Source organism: Cryptotermes secundus, unplaced genomic scaffold (genome assembly GCF_002891405.2).
Source record: "Cryptotermes secundus unplaced genomic scaffold, Csec_1.0 scaffold3178, whole genome shotgun sequence".
Lineage (NCBI taxonomy): Eukaryota > Metazoa > Arthropoda > Insecta > Blattodea > Kalotermitidae > Cryptotermes > Cryptotermes secundus.
The window spans coordinates 1-22,052 of NW_019725473.1; the positions used below are offsets into that span (position 1 = coordinate 1).

At 38.0% G+C, this 22,052-nt stretch overlaps 1 protein-coding gene and 1 long non-coding RNA gene across 2 annotated transcripts; one reads left to right on the top strand and one right to left on the bottom strand.

Annotated features, from left to right (window-relative positions):
• Window positions 1-1,117: 1,117 nt before the first annotated feature.
• Window positions 1,118-15,569, top strand: LOC111863475 (probable cytochrome P450 6a13). Its single transcript, XM_023849824.2, has 4 exons — window positions 1,118-2,082; window positions 7,846-8,067; window positions 11,810-12,061; window positions 14,638-15,569. The coding sequence occupies exons 1-4, from the start codon at window positions 1,152-1,154 to the stop codon at window positions 14,808-14,810; spliced, it is 1,578 nt and encodes a 525-aa protein (XP_023705592.1). The 5' UTR covers window positions 1,118-1,151; the 3' UTR covers window positions 14,811-15,569.
• Window positions 10,308-14,702, bottom strand: LOC111863476. The gene is made up of 3 exons (XR_002842605.2): window positions 14,615-14,702; window positions 13,931-14,007; window positions 10,308-10,672 (listed from the first exon to the last, which is right to left on the bottom strand). It is a non-coding gene; the product is annotated as an uncharacterized LOC111863476 (long non-coding RNA).
• Window positions 15,570-22,052: the final 6,483 nt, after the last annotated feature.

Genomic DNA, 22,052 nt, shown 5'->3' on the forward strand with positions numbered 1-22,052 from the left:
ACGTTCATGTTCTTTGTTATTAGTATATCATCATCATGATTATCATCGCTATTATAATGTGACACGGACTCTGTGCAGGATTTGCGTTTGTATAATCATACGAATTTTATTTCCGTAATATAACTGCTGTATCCTCCCCTCGAGAGACTGACTGTATCACTTTTAATTATAAAGTATGTAGGAACCAAGTACGGTGGTCCCAGTGGGTTAAATATCACTTAACCTTGTTGGATACTGTCTTAATTTTTACAAACGTGTTAATTACGTATTTTATTTTTGTTGTTTAAAATTGTATTCCTTGATGTTTTACATTATATTTTCTACTTTGGGTCCTGATATTCTCGTGTTTCTGTATAACACGTCCTAGTGCGATCTAATCTTATGTGCTCTTCTACCCCTCCTGGATCTCGGTTACATTGACTTATTAATCTAAACTCGAAAGGATTGAAACAAAATTTTTGGCTGCGAGCATTAGATTAAGTGTATAGCCTAATCCTCTTCGTCATAAAATGTTACCATGTATTTCTATAGGAGTATTAAATATGTTGTTTTAAAACAATATATTATTCTTTCTTTTTTTGAAATTCCGGTATAATTTATTCGAGAGTATAACTGCGTATTCAGGTCTTACAAAGGATAAAGAGATAGTAGTAAAAGTATTTGATAGAAAATGACAAGGACGTTGATATTTCCGGGAAAGGAACATATTTCACTATTTAAGAAGTTCGAAAAGGGGAGAAATGTAAAATGTTACAAACCTCTGCATTTAATTAAAATATAACGATATTACGGCCTAAATTTGTGCGACTTTACTAGGTTCGGATGAGTCTCTTAAGTTAATTTTTGAGCCTCATATGAAGTAGGAGCACTGGTGCACCAGTATAAACCAAAATTAATTATTTCACTTTACTTATAGTTCAGGCACTCAACAGTATATAATTATTTCCCGAATTGTTCATGTATGTTCTTATAATAATATCCGTATTTTCTGATATATTACGACGACGATATGTACTCACTGTTTTCGTATACAGTTGTATATATCTCAGTTTTGTTTCAGTGTATTTACAGTCGACTGTTCTAATCTGAATTGTAATGAATTTTTCAACAGGCCGGACCTTCACACGTTCAGCAGAGTGATACTGACAAGTATGGGGTTGCTGTTTGAGTCACTGCTTCTGGATGTGGGGATCCTGGTGGCTTCTGTCCTCTCAGTGGTTTACGCCTATTTCAAGTGGTCATTCTCTTACTGGAAGAAACGTGATATACCGTATGTGGAACCGTCTTTCCCATTCGGAAATGTCGGGGAGGCGACTTTGGGACGGAGAAATATTGGATATGTAAACAGGAAACTTTACAATGATCTTGAAGGGCACAGATATGGAGGAATGTATATAATCAGCAGACCGAAATTATTTCTCCGAGACCCTGATTTAATTAAGGATGTTCTGGTTAAGGATTTCTCTACTTTTCATGATCGTGGTGTCTATATGAATGAAGAAATAGAACCTCTGTCGGGGCATTTATTTTCATTACCCGGAAAGCGATGGAGAAACCTTAGGATCAAGCTGAGCCCAACTTTCACATCCGGGAAGTTGAAAATGATGTTCCAGAGACTTGTAGAATGTGGAGACGAACTTAAACTTTGCTTGGAAAATATTGCGGGAAGGGGAGAGGTTATTGAGGTCAAGGACATTTTGGCTAGGTTCAGCACGGACGTAATTTCGTCCTGTGCTTTCGGTATCGAGTGCAATTGCCTGAAGAATGAAAACGCGGAATTCAGACAGTGGGGAAGAAAATTTTTCAAACCCTCACTCAAACGAATAATCATTGGAATGTTATCAACTGCAGCACCCGTTGTGTTAGACAAGCTAAAATTATCTATATTCGATTCGGACGTTTCTAAATATTTCCGCAAAATGGTAGAGGAAACAGTTCAATATCGCGAAACGAATAACGTGAAGCGCAATGATTTCATGCAACTGTTGATACAGCTTAAGCAGAAGGGCAGCTTGGACTCCGAACAGGGAGCTGAGGACAGAAGTGACGAAGAATTCAGTGGAATTGGTGAAACAGCAGATGGTATGTACACACTCATATAGACAGTGTCCCTTATAAATTTAGCTTCTATGTGTATTTACTTTCACGAAACTGGACTTAATACTAATATATTCAATTTACGTAAGCCTCAAGCGTTAGCACCTAATTCACTTTGGCGTCCTCACCACATAACCTTCAAATGCTCTTCTTACAAAGGGGCTACTTTAATAAAACAAAATTCAAGAGAATAAACAACCCGCTACTGATGCGTGAATGGGGGTATCATTAAAACCAACCTCAGAGAAAGAGATTTGGAGGGCGTGAACTGGATCGAGTTGGCTCAGTATTTAGTTAGACGTAGCAAAATTATAAAACAGCTTCAAATTTTATTACAGTGGATTTACTGACAAGCTGGGTATCTGTTGTAAGATTTGACTCTTTCACGGCAGTGACAATGAAGAATGCAGTCTTCTGGGATTTGGCACCGTGTATATGTGGTGTTAACCACCACATATACAGCCGTATCTGTTGCTTTGTGAAGGACTGCACTTGGTTAGTTCCGAACTTGTCTTACTTCAGCTATTTCAATTCAACTTTTATTAACTGCTTCACTTATTTTGGTTTAGTTACTTCAGTGAGTTCACTTAATTCTTTTAATTAATTTTGTAACATAAATTGGCAGAAATGACGCCGTTAACACGAATATTCTGACTCTTTATTTCATTTAAACTTGTCGCCGACATAGAGAGAATGACTACATAGCAGTAAAGGTACAATTCCAATGCAAATGTCTGCAGTGCTCTGGGGATGTAACGGAGTTCCCAGGTACACGCCTACTTTAATTGGTTCAATTCCTTCTACCGTCGTCAATTTAACTCGTAATTTTATTTGCTGATAGTGGTCAATTTTTATAACTCCATGCAGCCAAATTCTTCCTGAGAAGCTAACAGTCTAGCAGAAACTCAAGAATTTCCAAAAATGTTATGGAAACCGAAATCCCATTACCGCTTTCAAATCACCTTCCACTGTACCCTGTCCTAAATAGGTAAATCCAATATCTAATATGCCAACCTATACTCTAGATTCATTTTAATCTTATCCTCCACCAAACGTCTCGGTCTTCAAGTGGCTTCATTATTTCTGGCATTCTTATGCAATTCCATTGAGCGTCCCTTCTTTCTCCCATGTACGCTACATCCCCTGTCAGACTTATCTTCTTTCACTTCATCATTAAAATATTTAATTGTGTTAGGATTTTTAATTAAAGTCGTTACGTTAGTTAACTTCTCATGTGTTTTAATATCTTACACTTTCAACATTACTCTTTCGGTAAATACTACAATAAAAATTTTTCTTATGTAACAAAGAGTGCAGAGCACACACTGATACTACATACAACCGACAGAAAAATGAAAACTTTTCGACAGACCATAGCATTTATAGTTCAGTAACAGGTAAAATGCTCGTAGAATATAATGTGCACTAGTGTTTGTGCCCTCTGTACAATTGCGGCCCAACGAAATATATTTATACTTCAAAAAGAGCTCCCGCATGCCGACAAGTGTGGCGGGGAATGCAGTACAGGCGTTCTCAAAAGGAAGTAACTTCTTACCTCATTGTCTTGCATGGTGATGGTGGTTTATTCTAGTTCATGTTCACAAATCCGATGTTAAGTTTGAAGTGCCGAATGGCGGACTGTTATGCACTGTACACTTATACACGTTCACTGTTATATACATGAAGAGTTTACTTACATATTACACGGGTCTATTCTAAAGGGGCAACACCGGCAATGTCTGATTATTTTTTTTCTTCCAGCGGAACCCCAGTTTCAAAATAATTTTCTTTAATGTGGAGATGCATCCCTGAAACTCTAACGTTTTTTTTCAACTTTTCGTGAACTTTTTTCAGGGTAGGTCTCCGTTTTTCGACTATGTAGAAGTCATTAATTGTTCTTCGCACTACAGATTCGTTAAAGTCGTCCAAAGTGGCTAGTGAAGATTTCCTAGGTCTTTTTTATGGGATGTCGAAAAGGAAGTGGAAGCCCCAGTTCCGATATTTTTTGTTTCTCTTGTTATTCTTCTGACACTACTTTCCGATACACCTGTTGCCTTTGCTACTTCCATTCCTATGTTCTTCACTGTAATTGTTGGCCCACCCTCTTTCATATACTTATATACCTTACTAAGAATTTCTCTTGATTGTGAATTCAACACTTTTCCACTCAATTTACTTAGTTTAGGTGGCATGTTAAAGGAGACAGAAAAAATGTACAAATATATAAACAAAAAAGAAAATCAACGAATAAAAATTAACAATAAAATGGAATATTTTCACTGTCACCACTTGACTTCTGGCCCAATACTTCAATGCGACGTCTCAACTATCTTTGCCGTGGTTGGATCTTGTAACCGTTCTTTGGTTCTACTAGCTCCGGTAGAGAAATCCAACTCCTCTCAGGCCGTGTTGACTGGCCACGACTTAGGTGATTAATGGGGCATTAGGAGTAGGAAAGTCACACTCAACACCAATTAACTGTTTGAAGTCTTTATTAAATCTGCACTATTTAACTGGTAACTGCACCGTAGTGACACACTTCGCAGATCAGTGGATGTAGCTTCCTTACTGTTTACTAAGACACACACGTTAATAGTCACCACAGGGGGTGTTTACAGGGATCAGAACACGTGTACCCCCGGTGAACGTAAATTTCAGAGTCCTCCTTGCCAAGCACCCTCTGAATGGTAAATATTAGCCCTGGTAACCCAAAATTCGGGCAAAGGACCTCCCACTTCAGATTATGATTGGCTGGACCAGGCAGCCTGGGAGGTTGCTTAACTTTCTCCTCCAATTAGAAAAGCCAATATCCACGAGTGTAAAGTTTAGGGGTGAACTTTGCCACCTGCTGCGTGGCTGTCAAACACGGATTTTGGGGTAGCAGAAAACGACGCTGCTAAAATTGTGACTTCCCCTGTCAAGTTTAGAATTTCTAAAGAACTCGGCCTTGTGTTACGCATTAACTTGGCTGATTTACGGATGGGCAGCTGGCTTCAAGCTTGACCCAAGCCACTTGCTGCGAGTCTCAGGGGTGGAATCTAAAATTGTGAGAAGAAAGTGAGGAATTTCACAGAACCCTAACCATACACAAAAAATCACTTGACCATGCCATAAGCTGGACAGTTACAATCTCAACTGCCTTCGGCGATGGCTCTCCCAATACTGACTTCTTGCTGTCTTGTTGCTGTCTTCTGTCTCTGTAGCTCTCGGCTTATGTAGGTGTTCTGCGGACTGCATACCAGACACTATTCCTCACTGTTTCGTTTCTACTGTCCGCTGTTACGTAACGGGTGCAACGAACTCTCTGTAGTTCATTTCAGGGGAGACGCGTTCGTTGCTTCTGCATTGTCTACCTACACAACGGCTCCCTGTTCTTTGCGTTACCATGGAAGTGCCAATTCCAAACTCACGTGTTCGGCAAACCGTTGCCTCGGGAACGCTCCTTCGCAACGGTCTGTTTGAATTCGATTTGTCGCTGTTGGAACTCAACAATTTCTTTTGTAGCCGTTGCGCGGCGATGGACGTAAGGTAACGTGTCACAATACTAACACAGTAATTAGAGAATAATACACTCAAATACAACTCCTAGAGTCAAAATATTTTAACTTGACTGTACAAGGAAGGATGCTCTTGGGACGTCCGCTCGCACTGAATGCAGACGAATGACTAATAACAACACCCCTCAAATTTCATTAATGGACCTGCCCAGCCACTGCGCAGCTTTTCCTGGACTGTCAGCTCTAGGTGCTAAAGCTATACAGAGTGATTCGCGAAGTTTTACCCCCACTTAGGGAGGGTATTCCTGAGGTAATTTGGAACAAAAATGTTAATATACTAATGGTATCCGACTCATAATTAAAGAGATACAGTAATTTGAAAACTGTCGAAAAATCTTTTTTTCTTCGATTTTCAGTCAAAACAAATTAGAAATACAATACAAACACTTTTTAAATCGTTAATGTTTTAGGAAAGAAGCATTCTAAAACCATTTTTTTTTCAATTTCTTAATTTTGCTTTGTGCAACATTTTTCATCGATTTTATGTTACAAAATTATATTATTTTCAGCATTCCATTCTGTAAACATACCAATGGTCGCATATCACACCCTTCTATCAATCTGTTTCCTTTAAAGTGAAGTGCTTTAGAAGACGACTGGATTTGCTAAGATTTTCAAAAATGTCTCCCTGCACGTCAACACAATGCGTCGCACGCGTATGAACCGCTCTGCCTATCTACCTACGCGCAATATTCATACCGGTCTACCTTATCTGCTGACATAGCTGACTGGAACGTATGGTCGCCCACGCTGAAGCATAGCGCTGCATTCACAATGATGCGTTTGAAAATCTATTGTTGCTCCGTAACTATTGAAAATCGACCAAAAGTTTATAAGGAAACCAATTATCAATAGAACCTCCGTCGAGTGTAACAATATATATTCTTGTCACCATTTTCTCACATTTGCCTTACATGTTTCGGCTCACAAAGCACAATACACTACGCGTCGGACACAACCGACCACAAGCCCACACAACCTCGTGCTGACGCCTCCCCCATTGGGACTATCCACAAAGAGGAACCTGAATATTTTACTTGGACGGTTTTAACTTTAATTTTAACATTAACGACCCGCTTTGTGGGTGATATTTTAAATGCAAATGGGATACCAGCACTCGGGGTACTGGATGTTGTTGTGTTTTACGCTCCGATACGTGTAACATCTTTCACAAAAAAACTGTATATTGTGATTGTTGAGCAGTGCAAGTGTTTCCATGTTTTTGTTGTGGATGCCTCTGATGATGGCTCTTTGTGAGCCGAAACATGTAAGGCAAATGTGAGAAAATGGTGACAAGAATATATATTGTTACACTCGACGGAGGTTCTATTGATAATTGGTGATTGATAGTGTAACGGACCAAAATGAAACAATTCAAAATTTGTAAGGAAATTTTGCAGGAAATAATCCCAGGAATATGTACCATAAGCCGGGGTAAAACTTCGTGAATCACCCTGTATATACAGAGTGTCCCAGGAGGAATGTGACAAACTTCGGGAGGGTGTTCCTTATGTTATAATATGCCGATACAACCCAAAACACCTATGTCCAAAGTTGAACGGTTACGGAGATAATGGCTCGAGAAAAGTGTGGCGTTATGGCGGGTCCACGCACTGTACATGTCAGCTGGCTACTCTTATCTGTGTTTGTCCTTGAGTGTGGTGATGGCAGCTCACGTTAGCCCGATACACCCGCACACCAGAACGCGCAGTCACCAAAGTTACGTCAGGGCTTGCCATTCATGTGTCATGTATAGTGCTTGGAACCCTTAACGACAAATTTGACATGGCGTGCGAGTTCTTTGTTGTTAAATTTAATGGCTTCATGTGACTCACAAGTTAGTTTGATGTTACGTACATTATTAACATTACAGAAACCACATATTCCTACCAGTTTTAATATGTATTTGGTAATCAACAAGTGTGTAACACCGGTCAAAGTTTCACACTTCTCTGGCCATTATCTCCGTAACCGTTCAACTTTGGACATAGGTGTTTTGGGTTATATCGGCATACTTTAACATAAGGAAGACCCTCCCGAAGTTTGGCACATTCCTCCTGGAACATCCTGTATATATATCATTTTCTCTCTTCTATGTGTTACAATGGAGAGCTTAATATTCCAATAATGTCTCTTAGCCGCTTGGCTGATAGTTAGTTTCTGGACTGTACAAGCATGTACCATTCTACAGGTCTGTCAATGAACTCCCTGGCTGCCCAAGCTTTTGTCTTCTTCCTTGCGGGTTTCGAGACATCCTCGACTACCATGATGTTTTGCCTGTACGAGCTTTCAGTAAACCCAGACATACAGGAGCGCCTGCGCACCGAGGTCGACACGGTGCTGGAGAAACACGACGGGAAACTCTCATACGAAGCCGTCCAGGAGATGAGCTACTTGGACAAAGTTGTATCAGGTAGGAGAAACGGCACGACATTCTCTCCTACTGTTGTCTGTGTGTCGTATTATAAGTTAGTTTTACAAGCGTCGCCCTTTCCCACACTGAAGTGATGGCACGGACTGTATTACCAGGAACCGATCCCCGAGATGAGAGTTGAAATTGTTCTCTGCACCACCGTGACCCGTCTACTGTTTAACGGATATAGGGCAGAAGGTTCTTTTCACGGTAACAATTCAACCGGCGTGAGAAGCATGATCGAAACAGCTACATCTGAACTTTGCAAGTAAAACCGTTAACGAATATACTTACTGTTCGTCTGTTGAATAAGACTGAAACTGAATAATCAGATAAATAGATCAACATTAAAAATATCAATTTTTTAATTATTATTAGTGGATGAAATCTTATATATAAGAGTCCCCCTCTCCTTCCTAGCCCCATTAAGCTTATGACAGAGCGGAAACACCAACAGATGACTTGCTATTTATTCAACAGCTAACGTCGCCATGACGATAGGAAGAGTAACGTTTTTTGATCAGACTTTACGAAATTATACTTATATTTGCCATACTTCACTATGTTTTGTATAACTTTTACTGTCATATGGTAGATGTACAAAATAACGCCACCATATATGGCATTTTTAGAGACATGTTTGTAGTGAGTAAAACAAATTAATACACCCCGAAATAATTAAAAACAACATATATGAAGTTTCATTAAGATGTGCATTTACGCGATACTGCAGCCTCATGCAGGAAATAACACCGTACCCTGAATATGACCAACTCATGAAACCACGGGAACATGGGAAGAAACTTCATGAAGAGTGATACTCTGCCTGTCTCTGACGAAATTCCAACGTTTTAAAGTCGATCAAATAAATAGTAGAGTTTATAAAAGTAAATAATATTCTGCATTAGTACGTCTACAAACGTTGGGGGAATAGAATGTTTGAATAGTGGCAGATTAATATCGCGTCATTATGAGTAATACAAGAACCAAAATTCTTTCTTCTTTCGCAGAAAATCCTTTGAATTCTAGGTGAATGCATACTAGAATAGAACCTAAATATAGATATCTCTAATGTTAGCGCTCTTGGTTTAAATTAAAAATTTATATTTCGTGTAAGAAAATACTCTGTGTATTGTGTACACCAATAAACATGACATTATCCATCGAGGACCAACCAAAATGTTACATAATTATGGTAATACCTTATTATAACGCATCAAGACATTTAGATAAGCTGCAGTTTCTTGTCTCCCTTAAATAACAGACGACCACCTGCATGTAGCGCACCAAGAATAAGGAGCTCTTGCAACTAGACTAGGTGAGCAAGCCGGTCAGCCGTACCGCATCATTCAGTGTGAGCCTTAGGTACATGCTACTCTCTAATACTGGCACCTGCCATCAAAGACACGTTCACTTTTTGCGTCTTCCTACCTTAGTAGGTCACGTAGGAGTTAGCAGTCTTTTCTTTCATTATTTTTTCTTTATTTTGTGAATGTTGATAAGACAATCGTGCTACTACTTGTGTAGTTCCTATTCTGTAATTTTGTGCTGAGTAACTCAAGATTTGGAATCCCTTCCTCTTCAAAATATAAATCCCTCAAAAAGAGTTTTTTGCCAACTTAAACTGCGAGTGAAGTAAGGTGTTTACGAATGTGCTCTAAAACGAACTCAAATCGATGATTTTATGGGACCATCCGCTTAGACGTGGCTCAGTCTGTTACCGTGCCTTTGCAGACACTGCGTGCGGACGTAAGGACTACAGTGCACTGCCTGTGAACATTGGAGATGGCTGATAAGAACTCGCATAATTTTTCATAGTAAGGTTCCTGTGAATGAATTCTGTCATCATTACATTTCTTTTCAAATCAGCGTCCACTGCAAAACATTTCATGTCTTGCTGACATAGCGATTTGATTTGTTTCGTCATCCATAAAATCATGATGGGAAACAGCAATTAATGTTGCTGGACAAATAATTTACGAACAACATGTCTCACATCAATTCCGTGACATTCACTTCAAGTGCATTTAACGGCTTGAAAATTCAAAATCAAATACATAGGCATATTTTGTGACTAGTGACCAATTACCCTCTGACGACGCTCGCCAATTGTATTCGAAGAAACATCACTTAACTGTCAAAGTGTGCGACAGGTCCCTCACTTACCCTGTGCATGGACACACGTGACATCATTATTACTTCAATACATGTAATTCACATTAGTTCAGTCATGTTACACTTATTTATTCTTTACTACATAACATTGAGTAAGCTGATGAAAGTATAGTATAGTATGCCAATCACAAGTACACAAGAAGAAACGGCGGAAGGTAATTAACAACAGATGTCTATAAGCAAACCACTTTATAGCCCTTACGTTTGGCGCCACTTATTTGTAACCGTTTCTCGATGTCTCCACTACTGACCCAACGTTGATGAGCGCCACTTCGTAACTGCCTTCTCACCTACCTTTTGTTTAACTAAATTTTTATCTTCTCTCTTGTACTAAATTTTATCTCAGGGTTATTTGATTTATAAAGAGGTGAGGTTTGTTGGTTCGGTAGAGCTTAGGTTCTCTTATCTCACAGCCTTGAACGGGCCACAACTAGAAGAAGCAAGAAATGAACACAAACTACAAAACACATATAAAGTTTAGATATATTATTATTAAACACTTATTTAGTCACTTCTTAATACTGTACAACTGACTAACACCAGCTATACTTTTACTTCTTGTCTCTACAAGATCCGGCGTGTAACTTTTACATCTGATTTCTACGAGGGCTGGTGTGTTACTAACTTCGACAACTGACTTCCCTTCGAACCATCAAGAATATGTTCCACCAGCGTCTCGGCTCTGTCACGCCATAAATTTTTAGTGACTGGTCAAATTTAAAAAATAGGAGTCTCTTAATTAGCTATTCCTCCAATCTGTTTAAAGTTTACAAGGGGTTTAGGTTTCTGAGGTCCAACATACGTATTTCCGGTCAGAATCTTGACAAATGTGAAGCTTGGCTTGGGTCATTAAAACTTCAATATTTTAAGTTATGGCATGCACAAGTTGTCGAGTATTGAATTCACAAAAGATTTCGTAGTTACACTGTCACGTATAATTTCTAAGAACCATGCGAAGGTGTGTCTTCCTTTTTCTGCTGCACGTGTGGGAAGACGCTAACTCTTACATGCAAGAATAGACCTATATCTCTCTACACTTGTTCAGTGCATCTCATTGTGAACAATTACAATTTCTAATTAATAAAATTAATTACATTTAAATAGTTTGCATAGCAGTGGAACGGTTATATGTCCTAAAAATTCATGACGTATAATATACCTTTTTCACGTTAAGTTCAATGTCAATTTCCCAGAAATTCTGCATCAAAGTCAATCACTTGACATATGAACACAGATTTTCGAATGACCTCACATAATGACTCTTGGAATCAGAAAGTAGTTCAAAGCATGCAGTTCGCAGTTTAGATCCACTTTCGATCATATATGAACAGGTTTGAGCCTAGCCCCTGAAGAAAATATGCTGAAAAAGAAACAATAAAAACGAAGCGAGCAGGAAAAGAGACAAAAGATTAGGAATATTATACCCAAGGAAATTGGCAATACGCCATTAACATTTATCTTCAGTTTAACTGTGACCTACACATTGATTGCTGAATTGATGAAATTAGGCGATAGAACCACAAACTCTATGCAAATATCTGAGATTAAACAAATATTTCCTTTTCAGAAACTCTTCGAAAATATCCGCCAGTTACATCGCTAGACCGCGAGTGTTCGAAACCGTACAAAATTCCTGAAACAGACATTGTTCTGGACAAAGGAACCCGGGTTGTCATACCCGTGATTGGTCTTCACCACGACCCTAAATATTACCCCGATCCTGACAGGTTTGACCCCGAACGGTTCAGTGAGGAAGAGAAGCAGAAGAGACACCATTATGTCTACCTTCCTTTCGGAGAGGGGCCCAGAATTTGTATAGGTAAGTTCCACCCATCAGTAAGTATTTGATAAAAGTGTTATTGAATGTACAGGGATCATATTAAGTGATAATTATCTTCGCTTCTTATTCAGATATTAGCCCGTTGTTTCTAGAACATCAGTCGCTCCATTTCTAATGCTGATTCAAGTGAGCTTTTTTCATTTAGGAACGATATTTGCTATTGTTATTCTAGCAATTAATGACTGATTACTGAGTTCATTTATTCTATTGTTTACCCACTTTCTGTGCTCTGGATGACATAATGGTGTAATGTTTTGACTTTTTGACTTATGAAATGCACCCATGGCCTTCTAAGAATCCATAATAACAGACAATGATTCTGTTCATTTCCATATAAACTCACATTTATTTCTAGTTGCTCATTGCATATTCTGGTTCGGTATTTTATTTACGCACACCCGACTCTAATTTTCATTGTCCTTTAGATTTAAGTTTTTTTTTAATTTACTTATTCATAGGATATTTTCTGTCGCATATGCTAATAATATTCCTAGTGATATTTACAGTCAATCCTGAATTTCGTTATATTTGAAAAACCTGATTTTACCTTCAATACTTAATATATATATGGATCCTGTTGATCTTTGTTGGGTTATAACGTCTCTTTTGAATTACGAATTCTTTTGCTCCAAATTGACTTACGTCTGACACTCATTCCTCATCCAGAGGAAGATATTTCATTACAATTTAATATTAACAAAGCGTTAAAGTTTAAGTGTAGTCAATTGGGTATCATTGCTTTATATCTGTCTGTGTCCACATAAAGCATAAGAAGAGTGAAAAAGAATTCTTTTATATAGTATCCACACCATAACAATCTTCATTTTGAAACTCTATAGCTGATATTTGTTATTGTAGGTACATATCTATTATTGTAAAATTGCAATACACAAATCACACGGAAGAGAATAAGTAATTAGTTCTAATTATTTCGCTAAATACACGTCAATTTACAGATATATCGGATACAGAGCACGGCTCTTAATGAAATCCCGATTGCACGTTTTCTGCCAGTTTTTGTATGATGAGTAGTTGTTTAGCACATTTTCACGTGTAGTAGCGACTCTAAACAGGATATTGGATTGCATATTGGATTTACTGATCAGTTTAACACTCTATTCGTAATTTCACTTAATTACAGAGCCAACTCATATTTCCAGACTTTACCAAATCACACTAAGTCTATTACAGGCGTCAGTATCTTCACTAGTAGTTGCATGGTAACGGCTCCAATAATGGTTAATCCTCTGCTTCCGTACTGATGTCTTCTCTGAAAGGCGGCTCCTTTCCAGCTGCCTCTTTTCTTCACAGACTCCTGCACAGAACTTTCAGCTGTCTAGCTCCCAGGCTGGCGGCCATTTGGCTCAAACTCCTACTCTTTTCTTCACAGACGAAATAACCAAGCTTTAAACTTCTCCCTTGTTTATAACATCTCGGCACTGAGCACGCAGAGATTACAGTTTCTCGGTTGCATGTGTATCCGTGTTTCCCGAGACGTTCCATAACAGCGGACGTCTATTTTTATCTATTAAGAATTTGCTTCCTAACAACTGGCGTCGTTCCATTGTCTGTTTTGCGGCCTTTACATGAAAACGAATGTTGTTTCAGATCCTTTCTACAGCAACGACTCTTTCTCTGGCTATACAATTCTTGATTTAAACAAAAATGCCTCAATAACGATGAAGGTTATTATAAAGTACTTTTAACATTGCTTAGTATACCATATGTAGACGAAAATTCCAAAGTTTCAGAAATGAAACGTACTTAAACACTGAAGGACAGGGTCTTTCTTATATAAATTATTGTACTGGAGCGTCATATTATGTCAGATATACGTAGTATACTTACTGCAGCTGAAGAAGGCTCTCCTGTAATTCCCCACATGCGTTCATTTTGTTCGCAGAATCTGTAGAGCCTTTCTGCAACTGCAAAATTTGTATATCAGTTAGTACGACAACTTAATTTAGCACATATCATTTGAAAGTTTATGTAGCATACACATTGTTATATGTAGGCCAAATACTAGGCAACGCTCGAAATATGTGGATTCAACAATAGAAAATGTATTGGGAGAATTGTTTTCTATCTGATCCACGCTATGTTTAGTGCTGAGCAACGAACCAACAGACACACACTCTAAGAGAAGAGGTGTTTTCTATATGGTTCGCGCCACGAGAGACTGTTTTAATTCCGTCACCAGGATAAGACTAGTGAAGATGGAGATTCCTAGTGCGTGTGTAATGGTGAACCGTAAATTGTGTAAGTCAGGGATAGTGCTGTATTCCTTAGTTGATTCCATATGGTGTTAATGAATCTAACTACCAATCCAAACTCCGTCTATAATCAATAATATATGTGACCAATATAGAGCTCAAAATTACCAAAATACACTTTTATGTCACACTTAAAAAAATCCAGCAATAAATCCCCAAGTTGCCATTCAGTTGGTATAACGCCTCTTCATTCGTGCATCCAAGAGAAAAGAAATAAAAATGATTAAAACATAGAATTTTTGTTTCTCGACTTACTAACCAACATGTAAACATTGGTTCCAGGGATGCGGTTCGGATTGATGCAAACCAAGGTGGGGCTGGTTTCTCTTCTGTCCAAATACCAGTTCAGTGTCAGCAAGAAAACTCCTGTTCCTCTGGTGTTCGATGCCAAGTCATTCATACTGGCTCCTGCTGGCGGGATGTGGCTGCAAATTAAAAATAGGAACATGAAATAAGCTGAACACCTGCTCTGAATGCAAGCAATACAAGCCTTTACGACACTGCACATTCGTAGACACGCCACCGTTCTTAATCCAAAAGTTCCAATGATATAAATATGTATTAGTTCCAACTACCCTAGGGTTTAAATATGACAGTGGATGAGTGGCTGTTTGTAGTTTCAAGCAAGACAGAGCTACAGGTTTGTGATGCTACGGGAACTGATTGTTCAAGTCCAACATAACGGCCCACTACTCTGTCGCTTGATACGATTAAGCATTTTAAAAGTTAAATCTGTGCAAAATTTGAAGTTTTAAATCCTCTTCTCTCGTTAGGGAAAACTAAACAAAGGCGTGGATTGTATTGTTTTACAACAAGTTATTCCAAGTTTGAAGTCAGTGAAATAAGGCTATCTCTCTAGTATGTGTCACTGACAAGTTTCAATCCACACGTGACAATCCCTACTTCTGTATGAGTAGCAGACACAAAACTTCTTAATTGAATCATAGAACAGTACCCGTCATCGTAGGAAAGTTTACTTTTATGCTACTATAGATAATAAACATTAGAACAGCCTTTTATATTCACTATATATTGTTGTATAACAGTATTATTAAATGATTGATATTCAGTTCCTTAGGAAGTTTGTAAAGTTATATATATATCACTCAAAATATGGGAAGTTGAAATGTGTTATTAAGCAATTTGTATCCTTAATTTGTTATCTGTAACCAGCGCGGGCTGCTACAACAAATAAAGTTTAATAGATTACAGAAGAGCAAACCATATCTACCTTACTCGTACTATCGTGGCTGGTCTCAGCATTCACCTGGGGAACAGATCCCTCGAGACGCAGCAGTTGTTCATCTTCTTTGATAATCTCCCCCCCCCCATTTTATGGAACCAGAAGATTCATTTTCGTATTCACAGGAGTTTTCAGTTATTTGGTTGACTTTTAACAAGCTATCTATAAGAATATATTTTCTATTAAGAGCGAAATATTAAACGAGGTAGATAGTAAGTAGCAGTAAGGTTTTGAAATTTCAAACAGGTACGCAGCTTTGGAAAACTTAGACACTAAGATGTATGTTAATAAAGCTTGGGAAACTATTAAAGAGAATAGAAGATTTCCCCCCAAAGAAAGTCTAGGTTATTATGAATTGAAGAAATATAAACCATAAGATGCTCACAATTATTAGACCGAAAGAAACAAGAGAAACTTGTTGTTACAGGATTCAAGCGAAAAAATGTTGAGCGTGCAAGGAACAGTAAGAACAAGAATATTAGAGAACCGCAGATTTAACTTAGTGAAGGATGAGAATGGTGACCGTAGGTCAGTACGGTGGTTTACCTGATGAGGCATATAATTTTAGTTTGGCTGATACTGACTTTCACTTAGTTTGCAGTGCGTCAACTTTGTATAGCGTATCTGACTGTCTAGGTTGCAGTCTTCGGGAGATTTAATGGCTTGGTAGATCTTAATATGATAGCGTGAATGGCCGTTGCTGTGTAATGATCGTGAGATTGCTGGCTATATTAGAAAATTTCTTGGCAACTTCTGATAAACACGTCCCAGCTGCAATGACTGTACATGCAACGGCGGAAACGGTGCGCGCAGAGGAGTTACCGTATTTACGCATGTATAGGCCGCCTGCGTGTATAGGCCGCAGCACAATTTTCAGACAGAAAATATAGAAAAAATAATTTTCTTGGAATATTATTTCAGGAGTAGAACACTCTGTATTACTAATTATGAATATATTTTTTTTAAAATGAAGTGTGATTTCGAATATTTCGAATATAAGCCGCACCCCAGTTTTCCTCTTGAATTTTTGGCAAAAATTGTGCGGCCTATACATGCGTAAATACGGTATATACAAAGAACTGGGGCAGCCAGTTCAGTTAAACTCTGCAAGAGGGGCTGAAAAGAGGAAAAGGACCTACATTTGAGTTGACAGCTGACAAGACTTCTGCACGGACGGCTGTGATTAAGGTATCTGAGAGCGTGAAGCTGAAAAATATCCGCTGTTAGTAGTCATCAGGGAACATACGGTGAAGAAGCAACAGGCTGGAAAAGACTTTGCAGGTGCTGTGGTGGTTTGTGAAATTTGGAAATCTGAGAGAGCGTTGTAACTGCTAGTAGTTTCGAATGGTGCATATAGGTGGTCAATAAATCCAAGCACCAAACAAAACCCCGTCTATAATCACCCCTAAATCATAACAATATTGAAGAAAGCAGTTTTCTGGGATTTGGCACCGTGTTCCAAATCCCAGAAAACTGCTTTCTTCATAGTCACCGCCGTGAAAGCCTCAAATCTTAGGTAACAATATTGTCAGCAAAATGTAGATTTTTAGCTTGAGGAATTGCATCACACACCATCAAAACCCTTGAAAAGTAAGGTAACAGAACAGATCCCTGAGGAACACTGAAGTTAATTTCAAAAGGCGAAAAAATAGTATCTGAAACCCAAAACTAAGATTTCCTGTTGTATAGGTAACTGAGAAAACAGGTTTGCATAGCTATCAGAAAGTCTAAACAAGTAAGGTGACCAAGAAGCTCAGAATGTGGAACAAGGCAAAATGCATTGCTTAAATCAAAGTGAAACTTAGGAATTGTAGTGTGTTTAAATATGCGTCCAAAGCCATGCAACCCGAAGCATAGTGGAGCAATCTGCAATAGCACTACAATTAGCTCACGATAATGAGACCTGTAGTTAATTTACCTCGCATGTAAATGACTGGTTAGAATCTGGTTGTATTGTGGTCATGTTATATAGAGGTCCAAATTTTTGTCGAATTTTGCCTCGGCAGATGTAGCGGAGAATTGAAATTAAGGATATGTTTCGGATCAAATTGTTGTCACGTGCTTGTAATGAAGCTTTTTTCGGACTTAAAATAACGAAAGCAGATATAAGGTATATAAACGCGATAATCTCTTCCGTTGTATTAATATTGTAACTTGTTGAGGTCTACTGAAGACGCCGTTCAGATTGCTAACTGCCACCTCAGAGATAGCCGGGTATCCACTCCTTATTGCCAACCATAACGTATCCAAAGGCACTTCGAGAAGTTTTATTTCCAATGTTCTGCTTTTAAATCTGCTACTTCCTCTTGTATATTAATCGGAAGATGTTCTGATTTCACAACAAATGGATCACGAACCCAGTCGGAATCTTGTACACTCTCTCCAAAATACTTGTTGAATTTCTGCTGCAGCATTTCTAAATGTTCTTTGTGTCCATCACCACTTTACTGCCGTTAGCAAGTGGCCATACAGTCGGGGACATCTCAAACGACCCATCTGTAATTCTCTAACTAGCAACCAAAATTTGCAAACTACTTCAGAGCACAGCTGTGATAGAACTGAAACAATTGTAAAACGCGGGATCTCTACTCTTCAAACGGAAGAAGTGACACTATATCGACTTATTTTTTAAATATTTATAATTTTAAATGAAGTCCAACAATCGGTGGGTACATCGTTACAAGAAGAAAGTCATAAATTTGAAGAAGCTCTAACTTCTAACAAACAGGGACAAATACAAAAACAGCGTTATAAACTACAGGAAAACCCATGCTAATCCCTGCAGTTTTAGGGAAAAGCACGTACACAGAACATGCGGCAAGCATATCAAAGAAGCTGCGCAGATGCGAGAAAAATAAAAATAAATCAATAATGAAAACTATGATATAACAACAATTGTGAGTAAATAATTTACGTTTAATTTCTTAGAATATAACATTACTGTACATAAAAAATCACAGCATGTAATAAAGAATAAACAAGCATCATCTTATTTAATCAGTGCAGTGGCTGAGAATAAAATACAAGCATATGATACACGGTAACTGGGATAGAATAAAACGAATAAAATTCGACAATTAATATCTTACAATAGGAAAAGTTCGCGTCACACCGGCTGCGGAACATTGGTCTAGATAGTGTGGGACCCTCAACGTCTCGCAACCCTATGGGCATCCACATCCTGGTACAAGGATAGCTTTATTTTTTACTTTTTTTAATATTTCGAAAGACCAGGTAGTGCATTGTACACATTGTTTTCACCAGTTAAAATAATAGACCACCTATTTGAAATATGAAGGATTAAACGTGAACATGTCTCAACCTGAATAACAGTCTACGAACTGAAAATTCAACTCTCCTTCTCTGTAATGAAAAATGAGTAGATTTCTATTAATTCGAAAATAGCGTTAACATTTGTTTTGCCAGTAAACGCAATTATCCTGTTTTTAGCCCAAGGCCCCAAAAGTTTCGGACAGTATGAATGAAAGTTCATCTTAAACCAATCCGTGCTCTAAGACAAGTTTCCTGAATTTTCCTTCGTAACACGGCTGCCGATCAATATGAGAAACCCGCCAAAGCCACCGTAAATATGAAAACGACTCGAGCAGCGTTCGCTAATTCGTTATTTCACATTTAAGGTTCTCAAAGCGGTGACCACGAGGGGTGCGATCTTCTGGGTTATAATGTCGTGTAGTTCGTGAAGTTTACCGACGTTGCGGAGGAACATATCGCCTCTAGTTTCAGATCCAAGGAAAGTCCAGAAAGAAGTCAGTGACAAGCAGGGCTTCTTAGCCGGCTTACACCCTGATCACGAAGATGGAGGCGATACGATTCTCCTAACCGTTGGAGGATTACTACCAAACTATTGGGCGTTACAACCCAGAAGTAGTAATCTCGAATAAAGAATCCCAAGTTTGTAAAATTGTGTGTGTGTATTCAAATATTCTTGCCAATGTGAAATTCAAAATATGACGGCCGCATAGATTTTACGGGAGGACACCAATAATTCCGAAGAACATCGAGAAAACGAATTTTGGAAACAGTAGACAAAAGTAAGATAAAGCTGCCCCTCTATCAGACCGTGGAGGTTCCCACATTTTCTAGACAATCAACTCACATATGAGGATGAGGTTGTCAGCCTTACGTGCCGGCTGCTCTGCATAGTGAAAAATTTAGTTCAAACAACCATAAAAATATGCATTTATATCATGTAATTATATTTACATACTTTATACACAAATATTTTCAGCAGTACCAGAGAAAGATATATGTCAAAATACCTCGAAAATACAAACAAGAAATAATTCACTTTAAGGACACCACCAGCATTTAGTACAACATGGGACTAAACAAGTAGCCTAGCATATAAAATGTAGTAGACTAGGATCACCTGCAGTCTGTTGGTTGTTCTGGGGGATCTATTAGCAGCAATTATGGTGTGGTTAAGTATATAACGACTGTTACAAACATACATCCATACAAGCAGATCGTTTCAATTTTGAATCCCCACTCTTACCTGAAAGCTCTTTGGTGTCGTTATGGGGGTTATTTTTTCAGAGCAGTGACCCAAAAAATTTCAATATTTTCCACTTTATTAAGCTAAAGTTAAAAAATTTATCACAAGATATGAAATCATAATTGTGAATAAAATAATCTGAGTTTTCAATGTTCTGCTTGCCATACCTTTTAATAATAAAGGCACAAAAACAAAATTACAACATTTGGATGTTTGGAACTAAATGTAAACATTGAGGAAAAGAATCTATATTTAAAATATAATGACCGTTTTGATACATCTATGTGAATACAAACCTAGGTACCAAGAGAATAATATTACATGGATCAGAAATTAAATTCTGAGGGCAGTAGTTAGCTTCACAGTGTGTTTGATAAAATAAACGAGAGCCAAACCACAAATTAGAAGTTAATCACCTTAGGAAACCTTACCTTGTTCTAATGAATTCTGGCATGCCATGTGAAAGTAAATATCCTCTAAGCCATTATTTTTCAACTGGTGGAATGTGTCTCAGTGGTGGAATTTGATGGTTGGCTTGGTGAACAAGAGATCTCAAAAATATATTCAGCCACACAAAATTAACTACATAAAAAAAAACATCCTACATGTTAGGCACAAACATGTAATTAATCCTGCACTACAATCATACTTTTGCTAACAGAACTAAAGCCGAAGTTGTTTTTTGTCTTCTGTGATATGTATACTCTTCAGCCCTTTCCAGAGCCACGACTGTGGGAACATCAAATAATACAGCAACAATATTTTATATACTCTTTTTTTAATGAAACAAAATTGTTACAACCCTCCAATTCTGAAAGAGCTTCCAGTAAAATTATGGCATAAAATGTGAATTGTATAAAGAGAAATTTATATTTTGATTTATTTTTTCTTGTTTTTTTACTATATGTGTAGTAGAACTGTGGTACTTTGACAAAATGGATAGTGGGACATGAGCTATATAATGTTGATCACTGTTCTATGCCATGCTCCAAGTTCTTCGAAGCCCTGGTGGACTTCATCTGTGATGACTTAAGACTATTAAGATTATAAGGTATACCTACACCTTCAAAGAGTGTGTCATCATTTGCCATGCTTACATATTGTTGATGACAGCCCGATTTGTGTTCTGTCCTAGGAGGCATCACTTTTTGCACAGAGGGTATGGTGTTCCATTGTATCTGTTGATTACTTCAGCCATGCTGTAAGTTTTATCAAGTTTTGAGACAATTTTATAATTTAAAAGTTGTAAATAGCAACTTGCTTGCAGCAACCTAGCTTGTTGCATCCAGTTTGAATCAATAATGCTGCTTATGAATTATTAACATGGTCTCCAGCTGCCAGCCATTTCTCAGAATGCTGTACATCCTGCATTGTTCATAGTGCGTTCTTGCTAACAAATGACAAATTTCAAGGATTTTGCTCACATCAATCAATATATATGAGCAAAGACATACACAATAGTATATAGTATTTGTCCCTATAACCACTCTAATCAACTGCCAACCATATTGTCCTTTATATTGTCACCATCTTCAATTGGTGAATTCACAAGCTACAGGAAGAAATTTGGATCATTATTTCCACTTATGTCCTCATGCTTAGTTATTTCACCCCTCATTGCAGTAGGGTATTTAAATCCTACACCCCCATTTGGAGGACATTTACAAATGAACTGGAATTTATGGCTGCAACTTCACATGCTCTGTAAATTTCACATTAACTGTTGAAAGAAATNACTAATTTAAAGTAATGTTTGGACATCTGTCTTCATGGACATAAGGAAATCTTGAAAAACCTCGTTCAGTAGAGCATGTGTCCTGGCCATGATTCAGACTGGGAACCTCTCAGATGTTAGAAGAGTTACCGCTTGGACCACCTCACTTGATCAGATGCTAGAGGAATTCTGACACATTCTACAGCTCTGGACGTTTTTGGAAA

Bases quoted from the DNA above. Each gene is read 5' to 3' on its own strand.
- LOC111863475 (XM_023849824.2), top strand. From the start codon at position 1,152: ATGGGGTTGCTGTTTGAGTCACTGCTTCTGGATGTGGGGATCCTGGTG. The intron at 8,068-11,809 runs GTAGGAGAAACG...TTTCCTTTTCAG, and splicing joins CTTGGACAAAGTTGTATCAG to AAACTCTTCGAAAATATCCG. The intron at 12,062-14,637 runs GTAAGTTCCACC...CATTGGTTCCAG, and splicing joins GGGGCCCAGAATTTGTATAG to GGATGCGGTTCGGATTGATG.